The sequence below is a fragment of the Doryrhamphus excisus genome, chromosome 9 (genome assembly GCF_030265055.1).
Source record: "Doryrhamphus excisus isolate RoL2022-K1 chromosome 9, RoL_Dexc_1.0, whole genome shotgun sequence".
NCBI lineage: Eukaryota > Metazoa > Chordata > Actinopteri > Syngnathiformes > Syngnathidae > Doryrhamphus > Doryrhamphus excisus.
In genome coordinates this window covers 6,697,033-6,713,593 of record NC_080474.1, presented here as the reverse complement: position 1 = coordinate 6,713,593, position 16,561 = coordinate 6,697,033, and the positions used below count along the sequence as shown (strand labels likewise).

General features: G+C 39.8%; 1 protein-coding gene across 5 annotated transcripts in view; it reads right to left on the bottom strand.

Annotated features, from left to right (window-relative positions):
- Positions 1-15,402, bottom strand: part of LOC131135553 (ephrin type-A receptor 6-like) — a 203,413-nt gene extending 188,011 nt beyond the window's left edge. For 2 of the 5 annotated variants that reach the window (XM_058081589.1, XM_058081590.1), the window contains exon 1: positions 10,141-10,627. In XM_058081589.1, coding sequence (XP_057937572.1) covers positions 10,141-10,219 — 79 coding nt within the window. In that variant the 5' untranslated portion in view covers positions 10,220-10,627. Of the gene's footprint in view, positions 1-10,140; positions 10,628-15,315 lie in introns of those variants that run through there. The other 3 variants (XM_058081592.1, XM_058081593.1, XM_058081591.1) reach the window with 3 other exon arrangements.
- Between the last annotated feature and the right edge of the window lie 1,159 nt (positions 15,403-16,561).

The following is a 16,561-nucleotide window of genomic DNA, read 5'->3' as shown; positions in this document are numbered from 1 at the left end:
GGAGAGTAAGATTAACCTAGCATGTTTTTGGAATGTTGAGCGGCTCTCCTGGCTGTGAGGCCTGCGCACTAACCACTAGGTCACCATGCAGCTGGAAAACAAACATTCATTCATTTTCTACTGCTTTTCCTCACGAGGGTCGCGGGGGGTGTTGGAGCCTATCCCAGCTGTCTTCGGGCAAGAGGCGGGGTACACCCTGGACTGGTCGGCAGCCAATCACAGGGCACATATAGACAAACAACCATTCACACTCACATTCATACCTATGGACAATTTGGAGTCGAAAATTAACCTAGCATGTTTTTGGAATGTGGGAGGAAACCGGAGTACCCGGAGAAAACCCACGCATGCACGGGGAGAACATGCAAACTCCACACAGACATGGCCGAGGGCGGAATTGAGCTCTTGGCTGTGAGGCCTGCGCACTAACCACTAGGTCACCATGCAGCTGGAAAACAAACATTCATTGATTCATTCTCTACCGCTTTTCTTCACGAGGGTCGCGGGGGTGCTGGAGCCTATCCCAGCTGTCTTCGGGCGAGAGGCGGGGTACACCCTGGACTGGTGGCCAGCCAATCACATATAGACAAACAACCATTCACACTCACATTCATACCTGTGGCCAATTAATCTAGCATGGAACATGGAACATGGAACCTCCACACAGACATGGCCGAGGGTGGAATTGAGTGGGTCTCCTAGCTGTGGTGCCTGCGCACTAACCACTCGGTCGCCGTGCAGCTGTAAAACAAACAATGTCTTCAAAATATCCCAATGTATAAATCCATTTAAAATGATGAAATATCTCAGAAAATGAAAATATAAATATTTGAATCACATGTATTGTATTGTAATTAATTGGTATTATCAAAATGTTTTGTTTAAAAATGTTGGGCAGCAATTTTTTGCCATTGTTCCCGTTAAAGAATAAAAGTTTTATGGATTTTTTTCTCCACTTAAAAACTCAAATAATACTTTGTGTAATAATTTATACACACATTTAAACATGTCTGTGAATTTTTGTGATTTTCCGATTGCAGCGATGTTGCCATTTTTCAGGTGGCTGATAAAGTTTGATGCATTGAGCATTTGGCGAATTAAAGTCCCACACAACCGATGCCATGTTTGTAAACAAGTGAGCTCAGGGGAAGACAGGATGTCCTTGGATGGAAGTCTGCAGAGTTTAGAGTGTGAAAACCCCTGCTGTAGCGCAATCACATTTACAGTACAAGTCCTTATTTATGATGGTGGCTTACATTATTTACTTCATTTACAATTTCATGTCAGGGTGAAAAAACTTTCTCACTCATGCATCTCTCAAACGTCCAAATCCAAATGATATTCCTCATAGATTTCTTGGTTAGCAGATTGGAAACAATATATTTGGGTAAAAAAAAAAAAAAGCTGTGTATATACAGCAAGTGGGTTTTGTCTTAAATTTAGAACTAATCTACAGTAAGTGTTTTCCTGCAAATGTAGGTTTAAATTGATCCGTTTTATAAATTATTCATTGGTGTTAAAAAAATAAACAAAAACAATAAATTGCAAGCTGCCTCAACTCACTCCAGGAGGAAGCGAGCATTACTAAACAGACAACCGTCAGCATTTGCGTAATCAGAACAGTATTGAGCGCTGATTGTGTTTTCCTTTTTAATAGTTAAAACAAAGTTGTTTTTCATCAGGCGAGAGCATAGCGTGATGTGAAATGAAAATATATTCTGCAGAGGCTAACTGACAGGCTTGCCGTGATTTTCCACACACTGACACTCGTCTAGCATCAAGTATTAAATAAGGCGGTTGACAAACAGTGAGGCCAATCATCACACAAAGACATGGAAATATTTACATTCATGATAATGTAATGTCATTTATTGCTAACAGATTAATTAATTACTGGCTTCAGCAGTTCTTTTCAACACGCTGTATAGGCATCATTCACCGATACTTTCATAAGAGAAACAAATTCAGTCATTTTCCATGGGTAATCTGAAGCCTATATATTGAATTCTTATTTGATTCGATTCAATTCGATACATAGACAAATGGCATTGTTTGAAGATGATAAGCTTTGATCAGATAAACAAAGCTTGCAACTATCATGATTTATCCAAATGGAAACTTTTTTGTAAACAAAAACATTCTTTATTTTCCATTCAATGTATACAGTGGAACTTCGGTTAGCATAGGAAAATATATGCCAAAATTGTGCCTCGGTACATTTCCAGTTAGGGTAAAATATGGTGCTCGTCTTGTCTTGTTACGGTAACGGTATTCGTAGAGAAAATGTTTTATAAGAAAACGTCCTTTTTAGCATTTGAAACCAGAACCGGAAGTCATTAATCCGTGTATCCATGTTTTTGCCAACACTACACATTTTGCCAACACACAAAAAAAAACAGATTAACTTGTTTATCACAGTTAATTAGTTCCAGACCCCGACCCCATGTGAAATGGGCTATCAATAAATAGACTATTTTAAGTTAATATCATTGAAAAGCTGTTTACCTTCTAAAGACTATTTTTTTACCATCATTAGAGCACTGTAGACATGAAATAACACAGTACAATTATTCTTTGTTTACATGACTAACACCAGAAACAGATGCTGCTTTAAACATATCAAGCTAACTGGTTAGCCTCCGTAATGTATTTGTTCTAAAGTTAACAAAGATTTTGAAACGGAGTGGCAAAGAAGAACATAGTAAGAAACAAAAAATGTACCACTTCCACACTGAATTGGAGGACACATTTTTTCACTCTGCACCCATAGCTGACTACATGCAGTGCAATTATTTTTTTTGCATGTAATACTATAATTGTAAAGCTGGCAATCAGTATTATACATATATATACATATACATATATATACATATACATATATATATATATACATATACATATATACACATATATATATACACATATATATATACACATATATATATATACACATATATATACACATATATATATACATATATATACATATATACACATATATATATATATACATATATATATATATATATATATATACACATATATATATATACATATATATATATATATACATACATATATATACATACATATATATATACGTATATATACATACATATATATACATACATATATATATACACATACATACATGTATATACATACATATATACACACACACACATACATACATGTATATACATATATACACACACACATACATACATACACATATACATACATATATATACACACACACACACACATACATACATACACATATACATACATATACATATATATACACACACACACACACACATTTTTTTTCCCAAATTGCCTTATTTCTCATGGGGGAAAAAACATTTGGTTAGCGTACGTTTCGGTTTGAGTCCACCTGGACCTTAGTAGTGACGCTAACCAAGGTTCCACTGTGTTTTGAAAGTCACAGTGCAGATAAGCTAAGAATAACACAAAAGCATCATAGTCAAAAAGATTTGAAATAAGAGTGTGCATACAAAGCAAATCTCCCAGCAATAAGACTTCATACACGGGTGAGCACTCATGGTTGGCAAGTCAACATTCCTGATTGACTAATTGATTTTCCTTGCACAGCACTTATGAATAGAATCAAAAGGCGCTGAACTTGATCCCTGCAGATGGTACAGCATAGGGTAAAACATTTAATAATCAGCCCTCTGGACCCCTTTGTGCAAACACACCATTTGTATTGATGTTGTAACTATATTCCAAACATGTATTTCCCACTGCCTTTAAACTTCCACAGATTCCACTGCATCTTCCCTATGACTCATCCATTTCCGAAGGATGGATTACCTCCCTGATCTGTCATGCCTGAAACTCCTGAAGGGGGGAGGGGGAGACATCTTTTTCATATTACCTTTGCCCAATTTTTTTCTTTAAAAAAAGGAGCTAGTATAGTGAAAGTGAATGTAAATATCCTCTGATTTCAGCATCTTAAATGTGAATATTTTCTGTTCTTAATTTAGCGAGTGAACCCGTTAACAGACATGAGTATCTGCGAGTCCCAATTCAATAATAAACGTGAATGACTTGTTCATGACTTGACTACATGTACGTAAAAGATTGTCTCTTCTGTACCTCTCAGATGGACAAAAAGCAAAAAAAAAATGTGTTTATTGCCTCCGCGGGAGACATGAAAGGATCCATTGTTCCTTTGACTTTCCAATTTGGAGTTTGTGTCTGATTTTTAAAATGTATCAATTTACACAAGAATGCTTAAAAGTAATGGAGATGCGTTTTGTGTCCAGCCAGAAGAAAAAGTACAAATAACAAGTGAATTGAGCATGTGATTTTTGGGAATTAATACATTTTCATGCTTCCAGGGAGAGCGGGGTCTGGAGATTATCTGGGCCATACTGCAATCGCACAACTTCATCATATCGTCTCATATCCAGCAGACATATACCATTTATTATCCGTGACAGCGACTCCCAAACTGCTCAGTCTTGTACCCCTTCAGATATTTAACTGCCAACAAAGCACCCTCCTCTGTCTTTACACTCATTTTACAAATACAAAAGAACATACACGCATGTACACAAATAAAGATGGCATCTCAGATTATGCTAATTTTTCAGCCCTTTGTATCGAGTTGTGGACTCCTGTAGAGCAGCTAAACACAATAACCAGCACACAAAGCGTTCTAGTCCTTCCAGAATCTGCACCTATTCAGCTGTATTTCTTTGGATTTTGTGGTTCCCGTGAAAACGGTCGCTTTTAATTCTACCCACACGCCCACTCTGCTGTGGTTGGTCACATAAAAACACTTCTGGTTTATGCCGCCAACTTTATAAGAGTTGATAACGGCGATTTATCTTATCTTAACATACAGTCATATGTGTTGGATCCCAAATCTGATCCGAAACCGGCCAGTCCAAAGTTTGTCAAGAAAAGAGGTTACTTCAAGACATCCCTCAATGTAAGTAGCTTTAGCATTTTAGCGTTTTCTACAGCATCGATAATGTGTGTAATGTTTTGTGGGATTTCCAGTGTGTAAAAAACTTGGGTACTATTAGCAACAATAATACAACTATTAGCAAACCAGCTTCCTCCATGCTATAATGCTACACATACAAGCGGGGGAAGCAGAGCATGGGGGGAGGGCAGAGAGTTTATGTATAAAGGTAGTCCGCCCCTCTGTGACATCACAAAAGGAACCGTTTGTCCACGCCCTTTCAAACTGAGCGTTTTGAGCTATCACAAACTTCTTTCAGCGCTCACTTCCAAATATGCAAACCTCATTATCTGAAACTTTGGTATCGTTTAACACGAGAATACAACATTCTAACTACATTTAGAGGTAAAAAAAAAAAAATAGAAAAAGCATAATAGGTTCCCCTTTAAAATCCATGTTCAAAATATAATTCAGGCTGTCTGCAAATCATGATTTTGTTTTCACATAACCCTACAATCACTGATCTATGAAATCAATCAGTGAACAGAAATAAAGTAATTGAGATCTACCAGACTGGAAAATGTTATAAAGCCAAAAGCTTTAGCACTCCAGCAAATCACAGTGAGAGCAATTATCCACAAATGGCGAAAAACATGGGACAGTGGTGAACTTGCTTGCGAGTGGCAAGCCAATCCAAAATTACCCCAAGAACGCAGTGATCTGTGTGGAGTTTGCATGTTCTCTAATTATTATTATTATTAATAGGTGTTTTTGGTTTGTTTTTAATGTTAAAAAATGCTGTCATTAATTGAAGTTAGAATTTGAAATAGTGATAAATTCGCCGTAATAATCGTGGTATGTTCTCTACTCCATGTCGGCCATATTATTTGTCAGGATTTTACGGAAATCAGCCAAAATTATCCGAATAATCTCATCAGACGTCTGGAAAACCATTGGAGTTGTGTGTGTTTTGGCTCATTTGATAAATTCACAAAAAAAAATGGAACTTAAGAAAATATGTATGTTAGCACAAATATACATACATGAAGTTACAATTTTTATTGGTAATAATATCTTTGAAAAATGTAATTCCGTAGTTAAATTCATAAATTGAAATACATATTTGTCATAGATTCACTACAAAGAGCGTAACATATGTCAAGAATGTATTTCTTAATTTCGTAATATTTTTGGATGATTACCGCTTACGGCTAACAAAACCCAACATTAAGTATCGCTCTCAAAAAAACATGAACTCCGAAAAATAATAATAATAATATGTTTTAGTGCATAGTGGCAATTGAAGGCATTCTATTCTATTCTATTCTATTCCACAAATGGCGAAAACATGGGACAGTGGTGAACTTGCTTGCGAGTGGCAAGCCAATCCAATCCTGTGATTGGCTGGCGACCAGTCCAGGGTGTACCCCGCCTCTCGTACGAAGACAGCTGGGATAGGCTCCAGGTAACAAACCCTAATGGGTAATGTTATATAAACATATTATATCAAAATATATTATGCAATATTTTTTTATTGTTTCTGTTTATATTATTTTATATATATCTTTACAATGTGCTGTGGGCCAATAAACATTTAAGTCGCAGCTTAAATGGCCACCAACGCCACACTTCGGACACCCTTGGTCTTGGGCTTAACCGATAACTTCATTAATCAAAACAACAAGCTTCAGATTAATCGACTGCGAAAATAATTCTTGACTGCAGCCCTTTTTCCACACTAATGTAGGGATTGTCAACCAACTGTAAACAAAAACATTCTTGGAAGAAGAAAAAAAAATCGAGGTCACACAATACACTAAAAGCTAAGCGCTCAAAGGATTGCTTTCACATAAGCACAGTAATAACAAAATCAATAGCAGAACAAAGCGACATCAAGTGGTTAGGGTGAGAAAGATTTATACCTGAACCCGTGATGAGACTTTTAACAAATTTTCACGCCGCGTTGCACCAACGGGCTAGAAGACGACTGTAATTGTGCCAGGAGGTTCCAGTGTGTGCGGTCAATAAGAAAAAAACGGAAGGACAAAAGCCGGCAGACATCATTCAATCATTCAGTGTGTGGCAGGGAATAACACAACTCGGCTGAACAAGATAACAAAGAGTTGTACTGCTCTTTTTTTAATTCGACAATTGAGTGCATCGCAACCCCGATTTTTGATCGAAATTTGTCGTGACGCAAAAGAGGCCATTTGGCACAAAACTGATACTGATACTAATGTATCAATACGTCGTTATTAAGCCATATTTTTGCATTTCATTCATTTTTGACACTATATTTTCGTTCATTCATTTTCTGCCGCTTTTCCTCACGAGGGTCGCGGGGGTGCTGGAGCCTATCCCAGCTGTCTTCGGGCGAGAGGCGGGGTACACCCTGGACTGGTGGCCAGCCAATCACAGAGCACATATAGACAACCAACCATTCACACTCACATTCATACCAACAGACAATTTGGAGTCGCCAATTAACCTAGCATGTTTTTGGAATGTGGGAGGAAACCGGAATACCCGGAGAAAACCCACGCATGCACAGGGAGAACATGCAAACTCCACACAGAGGTGGCCGAGAGTGAAGGGTGGATTTGAACCCTGGCCGCCTCACACTATATTTTATTTCATTTTATTTCTATTAAGATTCAGAACTTGAATTGTTTTACTGATGTTATAGAAATAACACTGGAATTGAGCATAGCACATAACTATACAGCACAGACACTACAGGACAGTACAGAACGCTTTGGTTTATACTTTGTGCTTCCTGCTGGGGGGGGCCACAGTCACAAAAAAAAGCGTACTTCTGTCAGTCTACAAAAGTTTTTTGTGATGTTTAAGTGTGTATTTACACCCGACCATTCTGCCCAGACGTGCTGCACCTTCTCAGGATTTTGGCAAGATACTTCAACATAAGAAAAATTGTAAAGACGGTTCAACTTCTTGATCTGTTGAAGGGAGGAAAGACATCACATTTTCCTTTATTGGTGTGTCACTATACTACATTTTACAATTTTGTTTCTTTTTCTCCCCCCTCGTGCATGCGTGGGTTTTCTCCGAGTACTCCGGTTTCCTCCGACATTCCAAAAACATGCTAGGTTAATTGACGACTCCAAATTATCCATAGGTATGAATGTGAGTGTGAATGGTTGTTTGTCTATATGTGCCCTGTGATTGGCTGGCCACCAGTTCAGGGTGTACCCCGCTTCTCGCCCGAAGACAGCTGGGATAGGCTCCAGCATGCCCGCGACCATTGTAAGGATAAGCGGTAAAGAAAATGGATGGATGTTTTTTTTTGCACTTTTTGCAAATGGTGATCCGAAATCAAAAGGTGAACGTCAACATCAATCTGGTAGGAGAGTTTGGAGAGGGGAGGAGCCAACTGTACAGCCGAAAATAGACATTTTTATGGGTTTATAAATTGGATTTTCACCAATGAAAGCGGGGATCTACTGTGTACGATGATACACTATTTTCATTCATTTTTTACCGCTTTTCCTCACGAGGGTCGCGGGGGTGCTGGAGCCTATCCCAGCTGTCTTCGGGCGAGAGGCGGGGTACACCCTGGACTGGTGGCCAGCCAATCACAGGGCACATATAGACAAACAACCATTCACACTCACATTCATACCTATGGACAATTTGGAATCGCCAATTAACCTAGCATGTTTTTGGAATGTGGAGGAAACCGGAGTACCCGGAGAAAACTCACGCATGCACGGGGAGAACATGCAAACTCCACACAGAGATGGCTGAGGGTGGAATTGAACCCTGGTCTCCAAGCTGTGAGGTCTGCGCGCTAACCACTCGACCGCCGTGCCGCCCTACACTATTTTCAGTGAAGTTCATTTATTTTGCATGTGTGTGTTTGGACATCAAGGCCTACAAAGTAACAAACAAGCAACCGTACTGTTGAAAACACAGCATGCACAGTAGAAGAACGTGGGAGTGTGAAGACAATCACACACACACACACACAATTTCTCACCATACCTCTTCCCCTACACATACACAAAGTCAATTTCATCATACGCATGTTATCACTTTTGGCTGCTCTGAACAATTTAGGTGTTTCCTAACAACCTAAAAAAAAGATTACACTCTCACACACGTTGTCACCCATTTAACAGTATAAGTCTGGCTGCGCTGCTGTGCATATGCGTAATTAAATCACTCTAAAATTACCCTTCAGTTTGTCAAATAATGGCTGATTTCCATCCTGAGTGCTTACATTTATCAACTAAGCTTCTATTAACAACTCTCCAAAGTAGTTATTAATAGGTGTTTTTGGTTTGTTTTTAAAGTTTAAAAAATGCTGTCATTAATTTAATTTAGAATTTGAAATAATGATAAATTCGCCGTAATAATCGCGGTATGTGCTCGACTCCATGTCGGCCATATTATTTGTCAGGATTTGACGGAAATCAGCCAAAATTATCCCAATAATCTCATCAGACGTCTGGAAAACCATTGGAGTTGTGTGTGTTTTGGCACGTTTGATAAATTCATTGAAAAAAAATTAATTCAAGGAAAGAAAATATGAATCTTAGCGCAAATATACATGAAGTTACGCTTTTTATTGGTAATAATATCTTTGAAAAGTTCATTTATTTTCTGTAGTTAAATTCATAAATTGAAACGCATATTTGTCAGATTCACTACAAAGAGCGTAATATAGTTCAAAAATGTATTTCTTAATTTTGTAATATTTTTGGATGATTACCGCTTACGGCTAACAAAATTTAACATTAAGTATCGCCCACAAAAAATCATAAACTCCAAAAAAATAAATAATAATATGTTTTAGTGCATAGTGACAATTGAAAGCATTCTATTATAGTCTAAAAAACTTTTAATTAATTTCTTATTCTGATTGAACTGTCATTTATTGAGAATACAGTGTTACCATACAGTGTTTTCACCATAATTTTATTTTTTAAATTTGCACATTTTTGCCCAAACATTGCCTGAAGATACTTCTGATCCGGAACAAGTTGAGAAACAAAGACAAAGAAAAAGTAACACCTCTCAACCGTTTTGCACCAACAATGATCACGACGTATATTTATGATTATTTGGTTGTGATGAACGTAACGTTGTCATAAACGAGTCAATAGAAAGACAGTGAATGCATCAGGTTCAGAACCACCATATCTATGATGATGCATCGTGGAAATAGAAAAGTGTCTCACCTTGGTTGCAGCGGCCACAGCGAGTGAGAACAATTCCAATAAAAAGTGCAACAGGAAGAAATCTCGGTCCAAAACTCATATCTGCAGCAACATCGGTCACCGAGAGCGAACGCGGACTGTAAGAAAAGCGCGTCCAAAAAATCCCCCCCAATCCACTCGTAGTGTTCCTGATTATATTAGCTCCTGTTTGCCGCTCATAATCACATCCATGCCTTAATAAAAAGATTTACACACGGTTTTAAAAAAAAATCAACACATCAGACAAGAAACTGTTAGAAACTTTAACACATTTCCTGCCGGCTCTAAGTTAAAATCTTTTACACGGAGGCTACATGGCGCACGTAGCGGTGCCAGTCGTGTTGGCACGGCGATGTTCCGAGAGGTGCCGGCTATGCTATCTGCCTCCCGTCCGGACCGGTTCTGAATAGAGGAGGATGAGGATGCAAGGGGGGAGGTGATGAAGGACGCCGCCTGTGCGCATCTGTGCAGGAGGCTCGGCACTAGAGGGGGTTAGCTGACAAGGCAATGTGTGTGCGTGTGCGTGCGTGTCTGTGTGGTCGCGGACCTATTATGGGGGACAAATCTAGTAGCCATTCTTGCCTTCCATTAGATACATAAAGATGGTGAATTCAAATTTGATATTGAATCCGATGTTTTCTTGCATAACAAGTACTGTACATTAATAGATATATTTTATGTGTTAGAAACCTAAAAAAAAAAAAAGGTTAAAGTTCCACCCAGATCTGATCCAAATTGCGCATTTTTGGCAGTAATTCAACTAATTTATGAATTAACCTTTTTTCATTCATTCATTCATTCATTTTCTACCGCTTTTCCTCACGAGGGTCGCGGCGGTGCTGGGGCCTATCCCAGCTGTCTTCGGGCGAGAGGCGGGGTACACCCTGGACTGGTCACCAGCCAATCACAGGGCACATATAGACAAACAACCATTCACACTCACATTCATACCTATGGACAATTTGGAGTCGCCAATTAACCTAGCATGTTTTTGGAATGGGGGAGGAAACCGGAGTACCCAGAGAAAACCCACGCATGCACGGGGAGAACATGCAAACTCCACACAGAGATGGCAGAGGGTGGAATTGAACCCTGGTCTCCTAGCTGTGAGGTCTGCGCGCTAACCACTAGACCGCCGTGCCGCCCTAACCTTTTTTCCATTCATTCATTCATTCATTCCTTTACTACCGCTTATACGCACAAGGGTGGCAGGGGTGCTGGAGCCTATCCCAGCTGTCTTCAGGGGAGAGGTGAGGTACACCCATTTGACACCATCAAAGTGCTTTTGCTCTTTGTTCAGGCTGCATTTGTAAATAAGAATTTGTTCTTAAATTGCTTGCCTGGGTAAATAAATGTAAAATAAAATAAAAAAAAAACACCCTGGACTGGTGGCCAGCCAATCACAAGGCACATATAGACAAACAACCATTCACACTCACATTCATACCTATGGATAATTTGGAGTGGCCATATACCTAGCATGTTTTTGGAAAGTGGGAGAAAACCCACGCATTCACTCCACACAGAGATGAACAAAGGTGGAATTGAACTCGGGTTTCCTAGCTGTGAGATCTGTGCGCTAACCACTCGTCCACCGTGCAGCCACTTCTTGTTATTTATTATTGTTAATTTATGTTGCGCCTTGCCTTGGTAACTAAATCCCCTAGAATATGTGATTTGGAATACAGACAGAACACAACAGAGTGGGCAAGTTAACATGCTCCCTCTCGACATGCGGAACAAAGGCTGTTCATAGGGCGCCACGATCCATGCCCATTTTATGCACGGGGGTCATATGAGCAAAGAATGCGCGTCGATGCCATGCAGGGTCAGGTCAGTCTGAGGCTCTTTCAACAATAGAATGAAATATCATTCGTTTTTTGGCTGTCGGTCTCTGTTGGTGGTCCATCCTAACCTGAGACAGTTTTTATGAACAATAGAAGGATTGTAATGGGGGTGGAGGGATTGGGGCCAGTTTGAATCAAAAAGCGAATTTTTGTCTCAGTGCACCCTTAAGCATTTCTGACTTCAACGATCTACCAAGAAACTGACAAAAACAATATAATTCCATCTCACCGTGACGTCTGGATGTCCATTTTCTTCATATACAACAAAAATAACATTCTATAAAATGTATTATTGTTAATATTTTTGATTGTCTGGACTAGATTATATGGAGCACCAAATTTTTTTTTTGGTTTTCATCAAACCTTATGTAACAAATAACCAGAACTGCTGTCAGATTGTTGCAATTCATTCAATCAAGTTGGAGCCTATCCCAGCTAACTTTGAGTGATCGGTGCAGTATACCCTCGACTGGTGAGCGGTCAATTACGGGCCACGGATACCCAATCAAATTCAACCCTACGGAAAAATTACAGCAGGGGTCTCAAACTCAATTTACCTGGGGGCCACTGGAGCTAGGGTCTGGACAAGGCTGGGCCGCATCAAGTTTTCCCCCCCAAAAAAACGCATTTATTTAAAACAGAAAAATATACAAACTTTTTCAGTTCTTTGGTTCCGGTTTTCTACAAGAAAAGCTCTGATAAAACATTCCACTGTTCTCAAATATCTTAATTTTTATTTTTCTGCACAAAATAAGATGAAAAATAAATAAACGAATCAAGAATAAAGAAAATCAATCAATCAGTAATAAATATATAAATATATAAATATAATAATAAAACGGCAAATAACAAAAACTTAAGAAACCACATATAGTTGGTGGGTAGACAAATTATTTTTTTCAGATTAAAATTAACAAAGCATTATTAGAGCCCTGTAAACTATAGTCACATTTATACTTTTATTATTTACAACATATTGCGCAACTGCAGGGTCTTGAGACACATGCTAACTCGCAAACTAGAGAGCTAGCGACCTAAACGGTAGCCTTCAAGTTATTTCCTTTAAAATTAAATAGCCAAAAAAAACTTACCACTTCCACACTAATAGGGAGGATAGCTATTAACAGTTATTTAACCTTTAACATGAACATTAATCAAAGGTAATAATTTTTTCTGGGTACATGATACCATACAGCATCCATATCAAACTTGCGCGGGCCGCACTAACATTAAAACTTTCATATCAAGGCGGGGGCCTCAAACTAGTGTCCTGCGGGCCACATTTGTCTTTGAGACCCCTGATTTACAGTCTTAACCTAATAGGCCTGTTTTTGGACGAGATTAGGGAAGGTCTTTCCCTTGTTTTGGTGAGCAGGCAAACCATTAACGACCTCACGGCATTTAACAAAGCAACACTGGTGATGAGGCCCAGTCAAAGAGGGAATATAGGAACAGCTTGCCGTCAGCAGCTAAATACATCAACATCACAATCCGTCAGCAGGCGGCCAATCACCACACAATGCAGACAAAGTGCCAGATGACATTTTTGAGGCAACATGTTCAAACACAATGGAGAACGGTATGATAGATTGGTGGAGGGATGATACCCAGACAGAATATTGAAATTATTGGACATATACATATATATTTTTTTATTTTAGTTTTTTGATAAAATCATCATCAAACCGTCTTACATTTGCCAGATATGCTGTTTGTTCAAGCTCACATTCATTCAAATTCTTCTAAGCAATAGTGGTGTGTTGGTTCCAGATGAAATGGTTCTTCGAGTCTGCTCTTTGAAGTGAACGACAGCATGACATCAGCACATCGATAAATCAGTTACTTTCATCATATAAAGTGGGACTAAAAATGCAACAATATGGCATTGCAATTAACTGGGGCGCATACATCCTTAAAACCAGTTCAACCAGTATGCCATCTTTAATTATCAAGCACTGTCAAGTTCCTTCGTGCCTTGCGCATCCCCTGAACTTGAAAAAGGGGGGCTGAGTAGCCACACTGAAGAAAGACTGGATCCACTCGATGCTTTTGCTGTTTTTTAGTTTTTATTTAGCGAGGCGCAAGTCTCATTATGGCAAGGCGCGGCGCAACGCAGCGCAGCGCAACGCAGCGCAACGCAACGCAGCGCAACGCAGCGCAACGCAGCGCAACGCAGCGCAACGCAGCGCAACGCAGCGCAACGCAGCGCAACGCAGCGCAGCGCAACGCAGCGCAACGCAGCGCAGCGCAACGCAGCGCAGCGCAACGCAGCGCAACGCAACGCAGCGCAACGCAGCGCAACGCAGCGCAACGCAGCGCAACGCAACGCAACGCAGCGCAGCGCAACGCAGCGCAGCGCAACGCAGCGCAGCGCAACGCAGCGCAGCGCAACGCAGCGCACACAGCTAGGAGACCAGGGTTCAATTCCACCCTCGGCCATCTCTGTGTGGAGTTTGCATTTTCTCCCCGTGCATGCGTGGGTTTTCTCCGGGTACTCCGGTTTCCTCCCACATTCCAAAAACATGCTAGGTTAATTGGCGACTCCAAATTGTCCATAGGTATGAATGTGAGTGTGAATGGTTGTTTGTCTATATGTGCCCTGTGATTGGCTGGCCACCAGTCCAGGGTGTACCCCGCCTCTCGCCCAAAGACAGCTGGGATAGGCTCCAGCACCCCCGCGACCCTCGTGAGGAAAAAGCGGTAGAAAATGAATGAATGAATGAATATACACACATAATAATATACATATATAAAGGTATATAAATCAGTGTCATGTTGTTCAGCAGTACATTAACCATTATACATTTTTGACAACGGTTGGAAATATTTTTTTAACCCCTTTACCTGCATTTATTAACCTATTCTTTACTTAATTTCTTTCTTCATTATTCCGTTATTTTATTTATCTGCTTATTAAACCATTTGCATTGCGCCTATCTTGCCAAGTAACTAAAATTATTATTATAAAGGCTGCAAATAATATAAGCACACTGCAAAGGAATGAGCATAACGCATTCCTTCCATGCCCAAAGCCCGCTGATCAGGCCAATTAGTGCCAATTAAATGAACCACCGCGAGCCGCCGTGTGCACCTACGTGACACAGGCGATCTACGGTGTTCAAGATCCCACTTTTCCAAGCAATTGCACCATGTTAATGCTTTTAATTCAGTCACAATAACTAAAGTGAGAAGCGCGTCATCAGCGCGCGTCATCGGCGGCCGTCTCATTCAAAAAAAAAAAAAAAGAGTCGTGCCTTACGTGGCATTAGCGGGTCAAACCACAGCGCTAATATTAAGGGGAATTTCTTACCGGCTGCCTCTTCAGTGTTGTAGCTCCAGTTTTTTGATCCCACCTGTCTGCAGCCTTACCTGCTAAAAAGGAAGTGCGCTCTAATGCAGACGCCCAGGTGTGCTTGGAGCTGATCCCCACTTCCGGTTTAGATTTTTATCCACCTTATCTCCCGTGTTTAATTTTGCAAAATAACATGATAATTGTAAAATGTCGAAAATGTGTTATTTCCTTAATGAGGGCTATGAAAAGTATTTTTTTTAATTATTATTATTTATTTTTTTATTTTTTATTTTATTATTTTGGACAATGGTTTGACTTGACAAGCACAAACTAGCAAAACTAGCAAAAACGGTTACCTGGATGCTGCTTTTACTTTAGTTTTGGTCATTTTAATTTGTATTCTGTTGTGTACAGTAATCCCTTGCCACTTTCTTGCCGCATTATCATGTTCTTTCCACCACTTCCAGTTCCACTGGGAAGACACTAAGGCGTTCCCAGGCCAGCTGTGAGGCATAATCCCTCCTGCCCCGGAGCCGTCTCCTGGTTGTGCATGCCCAGAACACCACCAGGGAGGCATTTGGACGAGATGCCCGAGCCACCTCAACTGGTTCCTCTTGATCTGAAGGGGCAGAGGCTCTAATCTGAGCGCCTCATCCTATCTCTTAACGTCAGTAACTTGGTCATTTGGCCACCAAAGACCAGGTGACCCAGGCACCCACCACCCAAAATGCATTGCATTATGGCGGTGAGATCCTGTGTTGCTTCTTCAGGCTTTTGATCATAACCATAGCTATATACGGCCTTTAGAAGACACATTGAAAAACATTGTGATGTGTATTATTCCAAACTGGTCACTAGGTGTCAATAATGTGACTGAGACACACAAGCAAAGACTTGATCGCTGTAACAAACAGGCTTTTATTGCAGGTTTGAACCTGCAACATAATCCCTAACACGGTCTACTGTTGCAACCATAACACACGGCGAATGAAAACTCAAATCTAAACCTTAAATCTCACTTCCTGTCCACGCCCCCCTCACACCACCAGCACATATTTGTAGCAACACACACAAGCACAGCTCTTATTTATGTCTTAATATGTCTGCTGTATTGGGTAAGAGTGTAGCTCTAGAGCGCTCTAATAATGTTAAAAAAAACATATATAGAATATTGTGAACAGATTTTGTGTACTTTAACTGCAAAAATATATGATTTACTGTAAATACAAATTCAGAAAATAATGCACACAATGAGATTGGAATT